The 21,656-nt window shown below is 39.1% G+C and overlaps 1 protein-coding gene across 1 annotated transcript in view; it reads right to left on the bottom strand.

Moving 5' to 3' along the window:
- Window positions 1–202: 202 nt before the first annotated feature.
- The window catches only part of TSHZ2 (teashirt zinc finger homeobox 2), a 141,562-nt gene continuing 120,108 nt past the window's right edge, over window positions 203–21,656 (bottom strand). The window contains exon 2 of the mRNA XM_009893359.1: window positions 203–3,273. Within this exon, the coding sequence (XP_009891661.1) occupies window positions 203–3,273 (3,071 nt within the window). The remainder of the gene's footprint in view (window positions 3,274–21,656) is intronic.

The raw sequence follows: 21,656 nt of genomic DNA, 5'->3' as shown, positions 1-21,656 counted from the left end.
GGGCAACGTGGTTATGCATTTACCAAGCTCTCTTCTTGAAAACATTATAAAATGGATATGTACAGACAATTAGATTAATGAAGCAGGAGTACATTATGCATTTTATACTGTTTTCCTCCATTTAAGAAAGTACAAATATCTTATGAAGCCTCCTTAAAATGATGAAATTAAAACTCACTATAGAGCATGCATACCTTAAGAGTTATTCTTCATCCACTTCTGCTACAAATTGTGAATGGTGTTCTGGTGACTTGCTGTGTGTTTTGCTTAGATGAAGTTTTACTGCATGTTTGCTCGCAAATGTCCGACAGCACAACTTACATTTGAACTTAGAGTCTGTGTCCTCTTCTCCAGCTATTGTTTCAGGAGATCTCTGAACTGAAACTCTGGAGATTTCTTGCTCTACCTTGGTTTGCTGCTCCACAGCCAGCCTGTTCATGTCTTTCATTTGGAAACCTAGATGCGATTCTAAGTGGCTAATGTAAGTAGATGGGGTTCGAAACTGAGATGCACAGTCGCTGCAATAAAAGACTGGATGTCCTTTGTCCATGTTTTTCAAAAACTTTGTTCCTCCGGTTTTCCTAAGTTGATACTTGACATTTGCCAACCAATGGCTGATGGTGGTCATTGACAGTCCAGTAAATTTTGAAATCTGCATGCGCTCTTGCGGGCCTAGATCTGATAATAAATATTTACCTTCAGATGTCTGGAAGAGGCTGGAAGCAAACTGAGCTTGCAAAATGAGAAGATGCTGAGGGTTCCAGTTTGACTGTCTGCCCTTCCTTTTATGCAGAGTGGAGACTTCTGTTGAGACATCCTCAAAGCGTCGGACATCTATTTCCAATTTCATAGATGGGATCCTTGAAGATGCAGCAGGTTTTGGTGTTGTAGCTTTGGGAAGAACTTTGACCATGTCAGCAATGTCAGACAGAGCATGTTTTTGAGGTGGAGAAGTACAAGATTGTGCTTGAGCTGACTCAGCTTTCTTGCCTTTGGATTTGGTCAGGTCAATAGGCTGATCATTGTTTTCAAACAAATAGTGCCTGGATACGCTTGCAGGCTTTGGTGGGGTTGGAGCAGGAGATAAAACTGGCTTCTCCATCATATTTAGATTAGGTTTGTGGAACATAGAAATTGTGCTAGAGCTGGGGCTGGAGTTGGATTGAGGCCTTAAAGGCTCAGTGGCTTTGCCCAAGTGATTATTCAGTACTGACTGCAGCGCGCTGAGAGGGTTGACACAAGGCAGTTCAGATGAATGGTTGGCAGCAGCACAACCATTACTAAGAGAAGCTGCTGTTGATTCCTTGAGGACTGGTTTTTCTTTTCCGCTGTCCTCTTTAATTTTGTCTTCTTCTTTCAAGGGGCACGGTTCTGTCTTTTTTGGCTCTGCAGAGGCTTCAGATTTGAGGGGAGGTTCTCTCTCGCTCTGGCTGAGCAAGGCAGGCTCAGCTTGGATGCCCTCTTTAACATAGTCCTTTTGTACCTCCTCCTTGTCATCAGTTTCCTTCTTCACTTGAGTGCACTGGGCCACATTTGCTGAGATAGGGACCAGAGGCATGACCTTCCATTTCGGAGCTATGGGCCTCAATTTATTGGTGATCGTTGGCCTGATCTGCAGTACTTGGGAACCCACAGGCAAAGACGGCTTAGCTCCTTCTGAGAGCTGATAAGCTGCATGGATGCTGGGATATGCGCTCCAGCTGGGCGCTCCATTTTGAGCTTTATTGATGGCTGTTGTGACAGTGTTCTCCAAGGACTTTAAAATATCCCCACCACCCTTTGAACCGTCTTCTAAATCTTCTTCTCTGAGGTACTGGTATTTCATTGTGGGATCCAGTGGTTTCTGAAGAGTGTCTTCATACTCTTCAGTTTTTACCGCTTTCTCATCTTTGTTTGCATCATCAGCTTTATCTTTTTTACATTCTTTTTTTAGCTCGGAGGTGGGAGCTATGCATTCTGCAGATGATTTACTGGTTGATTTTGAAACCGGGCTGTCATTGGCTGGTGCTTCAGACAGTGATTGCATTTTTTCCACAGCTAAAGGATCCAGAACAAGTTGCTTTCCTTTCTTTGAAGCTGAACTTGTGACTTTCAAGAAATGGCCAGTGACCATCATGTGAGTCGTGAGCTGCTGCAAGGTATCATGGGAACTTCCACATTCCATACACTTCAAAATCTGGGATTTGCAGGCCTCAAATTGCCATGTATAGCTGGCGCCATTCTGGTAGCCGTAGCGGTTGTTAGATGATAACTGCAGGTTCGCATTCTTCTGAGGAGAAAAAGTATCTGAGAAAGACCCTGTTGTGGAATCTGGGGAACAAGGCCTGTTAACATCAAACACACGTTTCTTCGCTGGAGTGACCATTTTTGAAGAAATGGTTGGTACCGGCTCCTTCAAAGGCACTTTTTGGTAATGTTTTGTTTTTATCATATGAACACTCAGATCTTGAAGGGAATCAAAAGAGTCACCACAGAACATACATTTCAGTACTTTTTGTGCATCTTCCTTGTCCATGTCCTGGAAAGCCCTTTTTCGGGGCTTTGAGTAGCTGGTAGGTCTGTGCTTATCCTTTTTATGGTTGTCATCTTGGTAGTGACCTGTCTCATTCATATGAACTGTTAGTTCTACCAATGTGTCATAGGCAGCGCTGCACTGCCGGCACCGAAACCGGCTGGCGCCCGTGAACACAGTTCCACACATTTTGCTGCTCTGCCTGTAGAGCTGGACCGAGCTGAATAGGTTGGGTTTCGAGACAGGTCTGGAAGGTAAATTCTGCTGTAAGCTTTTTGACAGTGCGTCTTGGTGCCAATCAAAATCAGCTTTGTTCCCTCCATTTCTGTTGTCACAACTCCTCTTTTCAGAGTTAGACAACTTGAAACCCAGCCCTAAGCCTGTCCAATAAGAGTCTGACAGTATGTTGGCATAGACCGCTGTCATTTTGTCCATGCAATCGTGTGCTTCATTCTGGGCTTTGGGATGGGCGCTGTTTTTTGGATCCTGTGGCTCTCTAGAGCAAATGCTTTTAATATCTGCCACGTGGTCACTACCGTCACTTAGTAGTGATTCGTTTTCTGCATCCTGGTTAGATATATGACTGCCAGGGGAATTCTGGTAACTAAAGTTCCCTTTCTGCTCAGGACCCACTTCATGTTCCTCATCCGTGCCAGTGTCATTGCTGCCCTGGAGCTGAGCAGTTGAGTTGTTGTCATCGTCATCTTCTTCCTCCTCCTTTATATCTTCCTCTTCCTTCAAATCTTCCTCTTGGACATAACCTGAAATGCAATGTCAATATATGAAATATCTTGTTAAGGGAGAATACTACAGTCCAAGCTTTCTAGTTTCACTATGTGTTTTCTTCACCAGACTTTGTTTTAATCTACAACTTTACTGCCTGTTAGTTCTGGGAGTGAAAAAAAGCCAAATGATTTCTCTTTTTGTGAAGGCTGCTGCATTATATTGGCAGATGATCGTAATTCTTTATAACTGCCAGAGATTCTGAGTTAATAATTTTCCTGTCATGGAAGTATAATTCTAACTGTCCTGTAATGGGACAGTTGGAAAATTCATATGTAAGAATTTAAAGTTTATACTAAAAGCCTCAATTCTATCAAATTGTTTTTAGCCTCAGTGAGACAAAGGGTAGAACTGGCAAGGAACAGAAGAAAAATAACTGCCATAATCTTCCTGGTTCATAGCATCATCTAGGTACAGTAACCTTTTGCCATTTGATCACCTAAAAATGCACTTTAGAATGTACACAAATAATTTGTATGTCAAAATGCAACATCTGAAAGCACTAATAGGCATAAGTGGAACTCTTTTGTTTATAAAAGTAGTGTACTGTGTACCATAAAAGCAAATTGTGCTTCAATAAGAACAAATACATAAATTTCAGGGCAAGAACCCTCGGAAGTCACACAAGAGTATTAGGATGTGACAGAGGTAGACCAAAGTTAACTGTAAAACTGGAAAAGTAGAACAAGTCCAGAAAGATTTTCTTTGACAGATTAACTATTTCATTAATAAGATAAACCTGATACTGGAAGCGTTGTAAATTTTAAAATTAATTACGGAATTCAGTTTCAATTTTTTTCTGGCCTTACATCAGCACTAATTCTGCCTAAGTTACAGGAAATAACCTGGTTAAAAACAGAATAAAGAATGAGAGAAGAGGATTTTTAAGAGTGAACTGACTCTGATGAAGTCAGTGGATAAATTCACAATGACTCAACACAGTCAGCAATTCACTCCCAGACCCCAACAAGAAGGGATGGAGCAGAACAAGTGGTTCAGATATGTTTTCACAAAATGCCAGTGTAATTCTTTTAACAGCCACTGCAAAGCTGTTATGCACAATGCAAGCAGACATTGAAACAATTCACTGTTGACAGCCACTCATCAAAATTAAATGTTGATTTCAGAAGCATAAGTCTTCGTGGGAGATATGTTGATGAGCTCCTCCAGTTTGGTGCAAACGCAGTGCTGCTAATCCTAGTGACTGCACTGCAGTCTCAAGCGCACCTTGGTGTGGTTACTTAAAATCAAGTGTTTTGTGTCGGGTAAGTATGTAAAAAAAAGAAAAAAAGAAAAAAAGAAAGACAAAACCCCCAAATCAAAGCTGCCCTTAAAAACAACTTAGCCAAAATAAAATAAAGCTCTAGTATATGTAATTGGAAAGTAACCCTCAAAGCTCAAAGCACAAGGTAAATTAGCCTAAAAGTGTTACTTGTTTAAAATCCAATTCCTTCCCATTTTCTGAGAAAACCCATTTTATGGGTCTTTCAGAACATGGCTCATTTTGCTCTCTTGAATTTGGTACTCCTGCACAAAGGATATCCTTTTAGCAAATCAAGAGAGATGGGCAGAAAAGGTAAAAACATTTTGATTAACTGAAGGCCAAAGCCTTCCAAAGCCTTTTCAGATATGTGTTTCAATTTTTCAGTCTATTTGCATGTGTACCTCACCCCTTCCAACACATGTTTACCATCAAGCCAAAGAGACGAACCAGAACTAGAGGAACTGTTTCCTGGATGAAGCTGCAGTATGAGAAGCAGGAAATGACGGCGCTTTCTGTGGACGGGCTAAGAAACCTACATGAGTTCTCTTATAATGGCACAGTAGCAGGAACACTATGCTTTTCAGCAGACGCTTTCAGCAAAGAAGCTAAATATTAAGTGTTAAAAAATAAGCCTTTTAGTAGTGTGTTGGGGTACAGCAAACATTAGTAGCCCCATTTACAGATGATCAGACTGAGGCAAGCAGCAAAGACAACACTGAGAACAAGACATTTTTTTCTCCTCCCTGAACTTCTTCCCTAATAACCAGATAATACTTTCCATGTACCCCTTTCTGAGTGTGTATGTTTTTCAGGGGGGACAAGAAGAACAGAGGGACATGGAGGCGGCAAAAGCTCCTCCGCGTCACGAGTAGTGACCTTGTTAAACAAGCAGCACGAACCGATGAGCAGGACTGACATGGTTCTCGCGGTGTTAGAGATACTGTACAGCGTAGGTAGCGATGCTGGCCCCTTGCCAGGATGTATCACAGCGCCAAGCATATTACACCGAGCAAAACAAAAATACGGAGGGAATCCAATGAAGGAATCAGACAAAACAGACAACAAATAGCATTCACACAGTTGTGGGTCGGTGCAAATTTAATTCTCCCTTTCAGCACCAATTCTTTGAATACTATTAACCCATTTTTCACCGGAAGGTAATTGTTTCCTTTGGAAGATGCATAGAGCAGGTTCTTCCTCACAATATCCTTTGTCCTTCTAAAAGGATTTACTAGGAGAAGCAGAAGTACCAGACAGCTGCACATCCCCCACAATACAGATAAAATTTTCTGCTTAATTAGGCATTGACATGTTTACTATAACCTTTACAGAAGAGTAACTCGTGCTGAGAAATTCTCTTTTTTTTTTTGGTGTCTGTATAAGATACAGACACAATCTTATGAAAGTGGTAAAAGTAACTTATTAGAAAGCACCATCAACGTTTCACAAAACCATTAGTCAGCTCCATTTTAATGATTAAGGGTTCTGGGCAGCTTGGAAAATGCATTTCAGTATCCTACTTGTAAAACCATTTTTGTTTATTTAAATGATTTAAATTGCTGTGGGCATTTTAAGGGCAGTGGAGACCTCTTCTGTGCAGACAACCTAGGGTACAAGAAATGCATGTGTCCTTCCAAGAGTATTTTTTTAGTAAGATTTCATTAGACATGAAGTTTGATATGAACTGACGTAGCTATTTAACAGAAATAACATTAATTGAAGTGGACTTTGCATTATTTATTTTATAAGTAAAGGGTGTCTTAAGCTTGTACACCCACGTGCTTTAAATGTACTGTCTGTAATGAGTAACGTAAATTTTGCATGTCATACTGATGTCCATATAATAAATTGTCGAGTGACCTGTTCTCTTCCCACCAGTTCTCCTCCAGCCTTATTCTGACATTCCAAACCTCTGAGATGCTCACATATAGCTGTCTTACAGGAAAAAAAAAATAAAATTAAAGAAATCCAAACTCAATAACCAGATGAAGGCTTCCTGCTTTTCCCAGATGAGAATTTTTCCCACCGAAATTAAACAGGCCCAGGCAGGGATGTAAGATGGGCAATGTGCAGTCCTGAAGAAGTGGGGGACTGAAATTTCACTGTCTTGAAGACTGGACAAAACCCAGGAGCTTCAGAGCATTGAATGGAAGCAATTTCTGACCTCCTAAATGGAAAAAAAGTATTTGGCTTTAGTGTTGATTGATCCCAAGACAGCATATGTCAAAATCATGACATCAGGAAGGGTAATATTATCATATGGATAATAATAATAAATCCAATTTCAACATGCTTTAACTTTTTAAAAAATTTTCTGCTGTGCCTTTGTGATTGGATTCATGGTAACTCAAGAAACCTGCTTTACTAGGACAAGGGACAAGGTTTGCAATGAACAGCTGATTCTTTATTCTTCAAAAGATGACATTTTCTTAGATATTTATAGCTTATTTCTACAGAGTAACAAAAAGAAAGCACGTCCAGTTAATGCACCTGCAAAAACTCTATTTTGAACGTACAGGTCTAAAACTCCACCCATTTCCAGCTTGAAGCCTTGACCCTACTATGCAGACAGCACTGAGCCAAGCTCCCAGGGATGCTGAATCTACTATTGACTTTCAGGCCTTCGTACCCCTGCCTAACCTGTAATTTGCACCACGTTATACATCACTTCTGACCTTGAATTGTAGAGTGTGAAAACCTCTTTTTTTTTTAGTGTTCATTCTGACTGTTAATTTTTCCACCAGTGGATGCTATTTTCACTCAAATTTGCTCTTTTTCCTCATAGAGAAACATTTCTAAATATATATATATACATTTCTTTCCAAGACTGGAAAATTTATTTTCTGCCAAGAAAAGGGACAGTGAATCATTGTCCAGAACAACACCGCTAATCCATGTAAAATCCATGCACCATCTGCACTTCTTCATATATATATTCCAGTTTTACTTGAAATAACATCATTAGCAGAGCAATCTCACAGTGCTATAAGGTGATCTTGTTTCCTTCTTGTCTGGCTTCAGCTCAAACATCTTTTTGTGTTTGGCAGAAGCTGTTTTCTTCTCTGAAATATTTCATGCAGATAATGGATAATGACCACTTCTCATTCCTTTTTCTCAAAAATGTCTAACCACATTAGCTACCCAAAGACAAATCTTAACCTGGCTCTTTGTAAAAGTTCATAGCTATAGATTCATCCCAGTTTGAAAATCAACTGAAGAGAAATTGGTTACCGAGGAAAAAAAAAAATCCCTACTCTGTTGCATAACTCTTATACCAAAGACATTTTGGAATTTAACAGGACTAAAACCAATGCAGCACTCTGGAAATGCAACGGAGTTTCATGGAAAGAACTCTCAGAACATGAAATTTGTAACACAAGGGTGAATTATATGATTTCAGAAGTTTTTTAATTATGTTAACAATTTCTGTACCAGGGAAATAACTTCCTGTTAAGTTCTGCAAGATGGAATGAAAACACAGGGAAAGGTTACCATTCTCACTCCGGAGGGAGCAGAGAGCATCATGCTCTGAATCACGGGTGTAGGAGATGAAGGAGCACCTCTGTCATCTGGTCTAAACATCATGGTAGCGTGAGGTTTATTCCTGAAGTCATGTGTATCCTGAGTAAGGCGTTAGATGTTCTCAAAACCTCAGAAAAGGCTGAATACATTCAATTACCTCTTTTCTGGGAGGCCAGTTAATTGTATTGGATAATGGGAAATTACTTGCACCTTTTGCTGCTATTACTATTTACCATCACATCCAAATTTGTTTTGCAGTGGCTCAGTAAGGAAGTTTCAACCACCACACTAGTGATGCAATTTTGTGTCCAAATCAACTTGTCATCTCAAAGGAGAGATTTTCCCAGTATTCTTTTGTCCTTTTTTTTTAAAGAACTTTGTTTTTCAAACAGTTACAGCAGCTGATAGTAGGGCATGAATTCCTGTCTCCTGCAGAATAGGAAAAGAAACATCCATTACCAATCCACTGCTGGAGGATAGAAGCAACCTCTGTGGTGCCAAGCTTGCAAGCCACTGCAGCTCAGGAGCAAGGGAACTTGGAGTGGCTTTTGCCATAACTGAATTTTAACACGCAAAGGGAATTCCATGAAGCCATAACCATTATTTATATATGCTGAAACGAAGCAATTTTGGGCTTTCATTTTGTCGTACTCTAATTAGACTTGTATTATAAAGTTTTCTATTAAATGTCCAATTTCCTACTGGTTAAGAAGGCAAAATATCCACTAGCTTCAGTGGGACTGTCAGCAGCACAAAGGAGAACAGAATATGTCTTTCATACATTGCATCCCACACAGTTATGAGTCAAATGAAAATGATCAGTGGTTGGAAGCATGTGTGCAGGGAACTGGCTTGTGAGCGACCCATAAACTCAAAGCACAACCAATAATTAAACAGGAAAAAAAACCTAAACAAAAGGAAAACTGAAAAAAGAGGGGTGAGCTGATGCACTGTGCTGAGTTGAGAGTCCATAGCAGGGACAGAATTAGTATAGAGGTTTTTCTTGAATAATTTTCCTTAAGGATGATGTTGTTTACATTGTAGTTATTGCACTGCGAAAAGAAAAACCAACTTCAGTCATATTTGCCTTGCTCTGGATTCAGTCAGTTTGAATGGCTGCATTGCCAGGTGCTAGCTGTTGCAGAAATGGATGGAACCACGTTCAGAGCCAACAGTTCAAGTTCCTTACATGAGGACTTATGATGTAAGTGAATAATTTGCCTTTGGTTAAAAACATCTCTGTTTGTTATTTTCTACAAAGCCCTGGAACTTACAATTTCATTGTTTCAACCAGCTGAAGGTGTTTGACATTCTCCAGATTGTATCTTCAGCAAATATGCTTCTAATGAAAGCTCCGAAGTGTTGCATCGCTTGAACGCAAAGCACTCGACCTTCACAGCCCTTTGCCATGCGCGAGCAGCGGACCCCCCCCGCCTCTGCCCCGTCCCTCCCGCCGGCCTGTCCCATGCACCAGCGTCCTCGTCCTGTCCTCGGCGGGCAAAGTTTTAGACAGGCATCAGGCAGTCATCACATCACCACAACATCAATACGCATCGCATTTAATTGCTAGTACAGACACGAAGGGTGCTTCCCAAAATGCAGTTTGGTCCTGAACAATTAAGGATAACAGCGGCAGAAAATATATTTCCCTTGTTAGTAATTTTAATTGCACCAATGTAAAACACTTCACTGATGAAAACATAAGTCTGAAACTTTTGTCTCTCTCTGCCTTCTGTTTTCTTTTGTCCTATTTATTGTTGTGGAAAACAGCAGAGTGGCTTTGTAAATTTATAGATTACCTGACTTAAAATCCAAGTTTCAGATTATGTTTTCCCTCTTTCATTATCCCAGGTTCTCCTAAGCACCAATCTAAATTTCTTTAAATGGCATGAGCTTCCAATCAGAATCACAAAAAAATATATATCTATATAAATTGAAATTGTAATGAGTCTTACCAGTGTATTGCTAGCACTTTGGTTCATTTGATATGAACTTTGTTTTTTTAAAGTACCACATGGTAAGGCTTTGAAACTTCAGTTTGTAAAAAAAACTGTAACAGCCTTACAGCCTTTGAAGTCACTACTGATATAACTCTGAACAGATCCATTCAAGTTCAACTAACATCAGACAAATGTTTAGTGTATCAGAGGAAGCCACAAAAGCAAGGATTTCATCAATATTTCACAACAGCCTCAGGGAAACTGTAGATTGCAATGCTGTAGGGCAGCTAATGGAATTACACACAAGGGTTTTGTACATTTAAAATAAGCAGCTACTAAAAAAATTACCCTTCAGTTTGATAGAAACTGTATAAAACTGCAGATGGGAAACAATTAAATAGCTACCAACATTTATCCATGTCAACCTGATAGGTCATTTAATAACAGGTATTTCTTTCCTTCTTTCTTTTTTCCTGGTAGGGCAATAATAAAGATTAACATTTATGAAAAGTAGCATAAAATATAGTACAGCCAAATGAATAATTAAAGATGCTTCTGAAGAATTTGTTTGCTATTGTATGGCTGTGAAGACCGCTCTCCAGTAATGAAGTGCATTTATATTAAATACAAGTATAAATAGAAAGACGATGAGGATTATGTTTATGGACACTTGCTTTTTATCCTAAAAAAATAAATCTTTGACTCATTTCTATTGAATCCATCCGTGGCTTATCTCATGGACAGCGTTTCTTGACAACATATTTCCCCTGAAAAGAGTTGGGCCCTGGTTTGAATGTACATGGGGTACACTTGAAGCTGGACATATTAGATGTAATAAACCAGTGAAACATCAACATTTTCCCTGAAAGGCTCTTGATCAGAGTGAAGAATTCTGTGTAGGAAAGCACAATGTTTATTCTAAAAATAGATCCATATAATCATATTCCTTTCCATTACTATGTTCGGTGTGTAAAAATCTTGAAGTACTAGCCCTTCACACAGTTCTTTTTGAGTGTTTAGGTATGGTCTGCTACTGTGGGAAATTACTGTTTCTGTTAATAACCGATGCTTGTTCAGTGCGCTGAATAGCACAATGTGAGAGACAAATTATTTGATTATTATTTTTCAAAGGCTGCTTATTTCTTGGCCTCTCCAATTCAAAACAGACCAGCTTGGCTAAATACAATAGAGCACCTAGTCTCATGCAGAAGAATTTAAGCCTCAATTCAAGAAAGCTCACAAACATGTTAAGGTTGTCCCATTTGGAGTAAGAGTAGATAGGCTTCTGTGCCATAAAGAGAGGCATGATGTTGCTTCACTGCCATAATTACTTAATAATCAATTATTAATACACAAACAATAGCAGCCTGATTTTGGTAATGTGACTAAGGATTAAATAAGTCAGCCTTCACAGAAAACCTGCCAGAGCAAGGGGCTAAGAGACAGGCTCAGCTGTCGTAACTCCGGCATCTGCCACTGACTGCTGAGTTGGCCTCTTGCAAGTCACGCAGGGTCAGTTCAAAGCTGAGATGTTTTTATGGATAACCTCCATGAACAGCCATTTTCTCTTCAAAACCCCAGCCTCCCTGCCTGTTGAACTGCAAAATGCTACTTCTCGTACATATTCTGCAGGAGCACACAGGGAAGTGCATTGTGCTTGTACGGGGAATGAAAATCTAGAGCTACCTGAGTACTCAGCTTCACGATCCAGTGATGGGTAGACACGAAGCCAACAGCACTTCTTACATGTATTTATTAAAGTGCAGAATTCATGAGCAGCTGAAGATGCTGCATAAAATGCAAGCTCCTTGCAATAACTTGTTGACTAGGACCTGGTATTACAGCCTATTTTTTAAAAATATTAATATGGCTTTAAAAGTACACTATTATTATAACATTTGTCTAAAGAGCAGTGGGCCTTTTGATTTTCCCTTTGGATACACAGCCATATTGCAGCTCCAGAGAGATCTGCTTTAAGGCATACTTGCCAGTAATATTCATAAATCTATGCTGGTTACTCATAGTTGGTTAAACCATGGACGCAACATCATTTGTCTCTTAACATCTCTTTAGATAAGGTACATAAATAGAAAGTGGGAGTATAATGAAATACATCTTCCTCAACTTCTCACTTTGTTTTGATCTTGCATTCTGGGCAATAAAAATCTGCAAACAATTTTGAAGTGTGAATTTTCACTTGCTGGTATTTCAGTGTAAAAGGAACGCTAGTGAAGAATACACAGATCATCAAGTGTTTTATTTCCCTCTTTATTTTCCTTTCAGGAACATACTGTTGCAAATGTTGGTCCAAATGAATAGTCTGTTTCTTTTGTGACAAATATTATGGCCAACAAACGTTGACTTTTGACCATTAGACATCCCTGCGCTTATAGCCACATAACCATCAAAGCACTAAGCCAGCATGAAGGTCATTACCCCAGACAGCATCTTACTTCGACTAACTTCTCAGATATGTAAGCAATAAGCAGTTGCAAGAGATTGATATGATACTTTGTGAGTAATTTGGATGAACTATAACACTAACCCAGTAAAGTATTATAATTTTAAATGTGTCCAGAAAATAATTGAAATTCTGGTTTAGCTTCATCATAATGCACAGTGCCGGGTATATTTAACAGCTGACTAGTTTAGCATGAATATTGCTTTACAAATGAGGTCATATTGTTTTTAAGAAACAATATTGCTATCAAACATGTTTAGGAGGAAAAGCAAGAGATTATGAGTACACTTTTAACCTTTCTGTCTCTTTCTATATCTGTTTACTATGGTGATTTAGGTGCTCAGTGTTGTTTGAAAGCAAATATAGAAGGTTCTGGCATTTAAAAGAGATCCAGTAATGAGCAACTGGCAGTCAGATTCTTTCTTATTATTACTCTGTCACAAAATCTCTGTTCTACATCACTCCATCTTTGCAACACCAGTCAGAGATGAGAAAGGTCAAAACATCTCCTTCAAACACGCAGTCTGTACATGCACAACACCATTCCTGATTCACACACAACAGCCAAAATTCAATCCATGCTGTGGAAAAGAACAGAGTCTATAGGTGAAGAGGTTTCATTAAAGAGAAGGCTTTCCTCCTGCTGGCACTGACGCAGTCCAGGTCAGAGAGGAATCACCTACTAATTCTAGTCCACAGGTTTCTTTTGTATCCCTTACTGTGTTGTCAGAATGTGGGATACCTAAGCAAGCCACCCAAAAGAGTATTTAATACGTACAATATGTATAGATCCACCTACATAGTGTTTGGCCATTTCTCCACCCAAGGAAGGGGGCACACAGAGGGCCTCATCCTGCTCTTCACCTCTCATTGCAGCCAACGGTGAGCAGGCTGCAGCAACTGCGATAAGAATCAATCTACGATCCTTTGAAATCGCTTTCAAAGGTGGAAGTAACTTCTTTTAAGGTCCTGCCTGAAATAATCCCTCTCGAGAGGCATGACTGCAGGTGTGCTGGTGCTGGCTTTGGTAGCACGTACTTGTAATCATTTTCGCCTGAAGTTTTGGGGGAATCATATCACTCTCTTGATAGATCAGGCAAATATGCTGCATCTTTCTTATTACCATTGTAAATTTATTAAGGTACTGCTCTCAACACCAATACTGCCCTACAAAAATCTTTTACCAACATGGAATAAAAGTCCTCCTGCCTCAAAAAGCTCCCAGTTTTGATACCCTCCAGTGCTTTCCTTTCTCTTTCCAGACCATCTGGGATACTACCCTACTGTTTCTTTGCAGATATGAAGGCCTATTAATAATAAGAATACTAATAATTATCAGTAGTAAAATTAGTACTGTTGGTTCCATTCTGTAAGAAACTTGTGCAAAACAAATCAATCCACGTCAAAAGGAAAAGTTTCCAACCGATATGGAAAATAAATATAGTTTCCAAGTATTCATCAAGATTATTAAAATAAAAAAAAAATTCAAAGAAAAAAAAGAAAATGATTGAAACACAAATATGAAGCCGTGTTCTTTAAATTGTGTCTCAAATGATCCAAGGAAGGAATTAGATCCAGGGCCAGTACACAGATCATTTACAGATCATAATCACCAGAGTCTCAGTGTTGCATTCCTGTCCTGTCCTAAGTGATAACTGAAATTTATCATACGGGACAAAGCCTAAAAAACCAGACAGCAACAACAGGAGGCTGCAGCTGCACAGGATCAGCCTTTCCTGAATCTCAGCAAGAAATAACAACTATGAGTTATGGTAAAAAAATCCAATAATCAGAAAGGTCACTTACTGACAGAAATGACTTCTTCAGCACAGGTATCATGATGTAACCACTGCTGAAGTGAGCGACCTCACTGGGTACAAAAAAGCTATATATTATATCCATCATAACTGGATTTAAGGCCTGCAGGAATTCACCAAGCAGTCTAGTGGATCAAAAGTCCAGACGCTAAAATCCTGGAAGAGCTGAAAGAGTGCATTAACTGTCTCTACTATCCAACTCTGCAACAGAATAAAAAACTTCATAAACTTCCCTGCATTTTTTTTTCTGGGGCCTCAGACGGAAAAGTAACAGAGGGCATCTGACCTCTATGAAATTACTCATAATAATGACTTTCTGAAAAATGAATTGCTGCTGCAGGCAAGCCCAAATATTAAAAAAAAAACCAACAACAAACTATTTTAAAAAAAGCCATTTAAAATGTTTAAAGAATTAAAATATATTTATTGTTGTTTCTAGTAATCATGAGTGTAAGTGCAGACAAGAGCTTGGAAAAAGGTGCAAGGAATTTTCAAGTGTGGTTAAATACATGCAAAGAGCCAAACTTCTCCATTTTTGTTTTAATTCCTACCTCCTATCTCTTCCCTTTCACTGCCGCCCAGGCATCAGCATGCATTTGGGACAGCACCTTTCAAGCTCTGCACTTCTGCAGAGGAGCAAATGTAACTGGGATGTTTATTAAGGCATCATTATACTTCTGTGTGGCATCATTTATTTTCTGCGGAAGAGACCATGCCAGGTCAAGATCAACAGTTTGAGCAGATAATTCATCAGGTGGGAGCAGGTGGCAGGGGCGGTATAAGAAATCGCTCGAAAAGGAGTACAAAACTGAAATGGATGGAAGTGTAAAAGTAATAAGAAAGTGATCAGTGAAACTACGAACAACAGAAGATAAATCAAATGAAACAAGTGCAGAGCAGAGATCAGTCCAAGAGGGTTTCCTTAAATGGGGACAAGGCTTTAACCTCTATGACAATAGGTGAATCTATGTAAAATGCTTTTCCTTGAAATTCTGCTGGGAATCAGGAGGAGGAACAGAGTAGGATTATATCAGGGCATTCAGAAAGGATTGGTAAGAAAAAGCAGTCTACTTTCTTGAAGTTGTGGTGGAAATGAATGCAGAGGGCATTTAGAAAATGAAGCATTACACAGGATTTTGCAGATTACATTTACATCCGTGTTCAAACTGCATTTATATTGTAAGAGTGTGTTACAGGATCTGGACTTATACTTTGATTAAGACCCTTTAAGCAATGACTGAAATCATATAGAAATAAAGAGTGATAAGTGCACAATGACAGTAAAAATGGAGAATGTTGAACAAGGACTGTTTAATAAAATGAATGACTCGCATATTAACTTGATTACTTCTTGAACTGAAACCCACCAAATAATTTTATTGTGGATTGGACTTCACACCAGCACCATTCTTTTGCTATCAATAATCCAATTATTGATGACAAAAAAATCTTGTGCACCTTATCTAATACAGATTTTGGACTAACTACTGATAATGTGAAAGTAAATCTTCCAAAATTTTTCTTTTATTAGTAGGAGTTGTATAAGCTTAGATCTGCACAGCTTTTTTGATAACACATGAGGATACCCTGGCTATGGACACTAAGTCCTAGTTGATTTGCTAAGTAGAGAAAGTCCTTTAAGATTTTATGGGTAAAGTTGATTTGGAACTATAAAATTGAAGCATTTATTACAGACCAGAGACCCAAACCACTTCATTATACACTGTCTAAACACTTTCAGTTTATCCACTAGGTAGAAATCCAAACAATACTTCCCTTTCAAAGAATTTCTCCCTCTTTCTACCAGGAATAACACCTAAACAAATTGACTTTTTAATGTGTTTATCAATCTATGCTAAAATTCAAATGAAGGCAAAGCACATCACAGATCTAGCTAGTACCTGCACAAGGCTTGTCTTGAACTACTCCCAGTATGCCCTGTCTACATGGGCTAATTACTGTACCTATCCACCAATGCACAGACGGAATTTCACTAGTCTGTATTTGGATTTTTGAATTTTTGAGTTTTTCAACATGTATCATACTACCAGTTCATTGCTCCTTCTGTGCAGTTCCCTTATACTAACTGTAAATCTGTTGCACAAACACTGAGAGAAAAACATGTTTAAAATAACAAGATACTGAAAGACTAAAACTGCTTTTAACTCATTATTTAAGAATTCACTATGTTTTAATACTCTGCCTCTTACAAACAAGAGTCTTTAAACACTCACTGGGAGAAGAACCAGCAAAAATGGCCATCTTTGCTGCTGCTTCAGAAAAATTTAGTTTAAACAAGCTAGATCTCCTGGCAACTCACTGACTGTCTGATGTCTTTGGTCATAACCATAATCCAGTGGCAGCATTAATACTCCCAGACAAGGCAGTAGTTCTCCGCAGCAACAGCCCTTCTCCAAAGTATTTGCCTAAACAGAAAAGTCCTCCAACATGGTGAAATACATGCAAAGAGCAAAACTTCTCCATTTTTGTTTTAATTCCTGTTCAGAAGGCCCCAGCTCGCATGTGCCAGAGCTGTCAACAGCCACATGCTATCAGATGTCACCGTGGCCACTGTCTAACAGAGTTATGATACCGCAGGAGTAGGAAACCTGTAAGATGCAGAAGGCAAACTTCTCAAAGCGGTTACCTAGAGAGTCAGTTCATTTCAACCAGCTGTTGGGGTCTATCATGCTTCATGTGTTGATGAGATGAGCCTGACTAATCTGGAGTATGCTTTGCCCAGACTTGGGTTTCATTTCTAATAACTTTTCAGATGTTAATGGCGTGCTAACTTTTCCACGTACAATAGGCTAAATTTCTTACTAGTGTAATTCTTTAGAAGTAAATGGATTTAGGCAGAGGAAGACTTGGCTCTATGTTTTATTTTTCTTGGCTCCCTCCGTACAGAACCTCTTCTTGTTGCTAGTGTTTCTTTTTGTCTGGTGGATATATGTACACACGTGTATATATATTCATTTTTTGCTGCCAATAAGAGTGGAAGTAGGAAGTGCCTACCTCCTAAACTCTCGAAGAGTGTATCCAAAATAGCAGTAATTTAAAAAAATTCATTCATGTAGCTGTTACTCAAAAGCCCTCCCACTCCTGGCAAATAGCACACCCACACTCACTGGTGTGAGGGTATGTCATTCTGTATGTCCTGATCATTTCTTCAGAAGTGCCCTTCTTCCTTGTCTTCTACCTGTTAACGTTGGATATTTGTTAGCAGAGGCTGTGAAGCACAGTTCTGAGGCCAGCCAATGCTGGGGAAATGCAATCTAATTCCAGCAAAGATTTTTTTCCTTTGTATTAACTCCGTTTTATGGAAATCAAAATGTTGCCCATTACTTTGGAAATTAAACAGTGCATTTCCACTTCACCTCCTCTGTTATCATTAATCTAAAAAGAAGGATGAGATGATTTCCCTTATTATTTCCCAATTTATTTGTCCTCATGTGATTGAGAGGCAACCTCTTATGTGAAATTCATCTTCCTCCCTAGTCCTTTCCCAATACAATTTAGTGTTCCCAACCAGCATGAAGGTTTCAGCACTACCTGTTTTTCCTTCCTCTATGAACAGCTACATTTTTTGCTTTTTCTCCTTGACACTGGTAAAAATGCTGGTGTTAGAGGAAGCAGACAATTAAAGGTCAAAAATTCAAGTGTTTTTCTGTTCCACCCTGTATAAATCTGTTGCTGTCAGAGAGAAGCAATCATGCCTGCAAATGCACTTTACGGGGCTGAGAAGATCTGTTTCTCAACTTAAACTATGTAACATTTAAATATCAAAAACTTTGTTTTCTAATGAGGAAAGTATTGAGGGGGGAGAAATGAATTATATGCTTGATGTATACTGAAGGCTGGGAAAATTAAGGCCATTTCCCATGGTGAGAAAGCAGTGATTTCAGTTTGTGAGAGTAAATTAAACCTTTGGGAGAATTTGTCTTCCATTAAATTGAACAGCTAAACAGGCACAGAAGATTTTAATGTCACCACCAACAAACCCCAAAGGTTACAAAAAGAAAAAGAAACACTGTTTTCTTGTTTGGAACTTCTCTGTCTCTCCACCTAGGAAAAATGCAAACTGTAAATGTATGTTGAGACACAAAGACTCTTAAAGATCATAATTCCATTCCTATACCATATGCTATTAATGTCTGTCAACACTGTTTAGCCAGCAACTGCTGACAGAACCATATTTGCTATCTAAATACATCATAAATAAATCAGTAATGAACTGCTTTAGTAAACCTTCTGCACTGATTGGAAATACAGATCGAGTAAACAAACTCTGGGGATAGCATTTTGCAGCTAGAAGTATATACAACTGTTTAATGTCAATGACAAAGTCACTCACACCTCTCTTTCTGGCAAGACACGAGGCGGGTGAAAGAAAATCATAAGGATGGCAAAAGTGGTTAATCAATTGTAGCAAATGTACCTGTCAGCATTCATCATATTACCTCTCCTGTTTTTTTTTTTAGCTTATGCAAATCTCAGAAAAGGGACTTTCAGCAGGTAGAGCTATAAAATAAGGTGGTAACAAAAGCAAAACCCTCAGCTCGATCATGTTCTCACGACTAGGGAGATGGTCATCAAAACTCAGTTGAGGTTCATGAGCTTTCCAAGTCAGACCTGTAACGAGCAAGCACAGGCTCTGCTGACTTCTTGGTAAACAAAAGAGCAGATTTTATTCTTCAATACGAGTCTTTTTCAGGCAATGGCACATGCTCAGTAGGAAAAAGCCAGGAACTACGACTGAGTCTCAAAGTGGACTCCTGACTCTGCTGCAGGTTAACTAATAGTTTTGCACTGCAGAGTTTCTGTGGGTTTTTGAAGATAAAATGGATGGACATTTGTGTGAGAATTTGACTTTGAGATGTGGAATACATTGAAATCAAAAACTCCAAGTACTTTGTGGATGTGCAAGATAAAACATGCTAGGAAACATTCCGCTATTTGCTCAAACAAGCCTACCAAATGTTGTCTGGACAAAAAGCAACTGTTTGGTGAAGAGGAGCTGGAACTAGAATTTATCCTGTGAGGTGGGATATTCAGAGATGTATTAGTAGTAATGTTGACTGCTAGACTTAAAAAAAATCTACTAGCACTATAAATTTGTAATTCAATAAATATTCCTAGTCTTCTGTACTCTTTTTTGACACAGGTTTTGAAAGTTACTTTCTGACAGCTTTCTGGTAATTAGACACAACAGCTTTATATCAGAAGAACAGTCTTAATTAAGACTGCAGAGAGATGCTAAAATTGTAATTTCCTCTATGCTATATTTTAGCAGCAGAAATTCTTGGAGATTCCTGTGGGATGAGACTTTAGTCCAGAATAAAACAAGTGCTAATTTATCATGATGCTTGCAATGGATGATATTTTAAAAAATAGAATTTATCTCCTAGATGGAGGATTAAAAGTTTCTCTAATCCCATCAGACAATTAAAAATCTTATCCACTGTTCACCCCAAAGTTACTTTCAGTTCACAAGCCAAACACTCTGTAAGATGCAGAAAAAGACCTGTTTGCAAATTCAGATCGTTGCCAAGGCTCACAAAGCAGTGGCAGGTGTTACTCTTTATAGCAGGAATTAGCTCTGCACACAGAGGGCTAACGCAGGGAATGGAGAAGGCTGCAGCCTGTTATGCCCCCCAGTGGGGCACTCTGTCTGCCCTCAGCACAGTAAAAGAGGATCCTCCATCCTGAATGCACACCTTCCTCCGGTGCTCTGCATGTCTTGTTCACCTGGAGTTAGGTGAACAGATGCTCAATACTGAAGCAGAAAAGGAAAGGAGCCTGGGTTAAAAAGATCATGGGTCTGTAAGAGAAGAAGGGTAGGATCTTATCTTCTAATAAATCAAGATATAAATTTAAATTATGAGTACCTTAAGAAGACTGAGGTTCATGCAAAAGAATACAGTGTAAGACAAGGTTCCCTCTGGTGTCATTTGTTTTTGTGACAAGCTGCAGAGATTGCTGGAACAGAAGAAGTCCCAAGCTCCTAAATACCATCTCAAGTAGAGTTCATGTAAAAAAGAAGAGAAGCGGCACCGTCTGGATGATAAACATTCATATTTTACAACCTTTCAGTTTATTTACTGATATATCTTTTTCTAACTATATTTGTTGTTTGTATCAGCTTGCCTAGGCAAAACAGACCCATACATAATTCAGGGATAAAATTGCCATCAAGTCACTGCAGAATCTAAACAAATAGACCCCAAACATATATTTTTCATTAATAACCCTCCATTACCAAGTTCCGACACTTTGAACCAAAAATAAATAAATAAAATAGCGAGATAAAAAAGAAAGACACCTCATTATTTAATGCCAGTCTCCCTGGCTTTGTGCTCGGAGCAGGTGGAGGCATTGTCTGAAAAGTTAGTGCTTAATGTGACCTGGGAGCGGCGGCCCAGGCTGGCAGGAGAGGACACGGAGAAGCAATCAGCCACTTGGCCAAAGCTGTCACCAGTCCTCAAGCCTGCGAGACAAGGCTAAGTGTGGAAGCTCCCATGCTACTTACACATTTCATTTTTTGCTGTCTTCCTGTCCAAAAGAAAGAAGAAAGGGAAAAAAAAAAAAAAAAGAAAAAAGGGGAGGGGTGGAGTGGGGAAAAGGAGAGAGAAGAAAAAGAACTGTTAATTTACAAAGCTGAAAATAGCAGCTGCTAATGGGCTTTTGCACTCCTTCTTTAGTCACTGCAAGGTCACGATCAGAAGTAGCCTGTGATTGATTCTAAAGTGAAGCTCAGCTCTTCACATCTGTAATGGACATTAAAAAATCTGAAAGGAGCTTAAAAGAGAAAACAAAAAAGTGGCATATTTTATGGCGCCCTGAAGTCCTCTAGGTTCTCAGAATGAACTTGGAGGGTGGAGTCATGCCCTGTTTTTTAATTGTCCCTCATAATAATTATTGCATTACAAGGAACAATTAATTGTATAGATTAGTCTAACTTCATCAATTTTATGGCCATTTTATTGCTACTTCTTACAGCTCTGCTAAGAACAGCCCCCCTCTTCCATCTCTGTGTTTAAAGGGTTAAATGAGATGAGTGACAGCCTTTCTGCATGATTTACAACTTCGAGCCCTGTAGTGAAACCAGCGCTTGATGGATGATCCTGAAAGACGGAGACTAACCATAAATCATGTCTTTGAATCATTGACAAAGATAAAGGAGAGAAAGAAAAAGCACTGGCATTGACATTCATTCTCCCAATAATGTACATTGACTAGTTACAATACAGAACCTTAATTAAAAAAGCGAACTCAAAGTAGTCACCTCAGTGTAGGGCACGCACCGCTCAGGAAGGCTCATGAAAATCACAAATAGAAGTTCAAGCCCCATCCATGA

This window comes from Charadrius vociferus, unplaced genomic scaffold (assembly GCF_000708025.1).
Source record: "Charadrius vociferus isolate BGI_N301 unplaced genomic scaffold, ASM70802v2 scaffold259, whole genome shotgun sequence".
In the NCBI taxonomy this organism is placed as follows: Eukaryota; Metazoa; Chordata; class Aves; order Charadriiformes; family Charadriidae; genus Charadrius; species Charadrius vociferus.
This window is presented reverse-complemented; position numbering and strand designations above follow the sequence as displayed.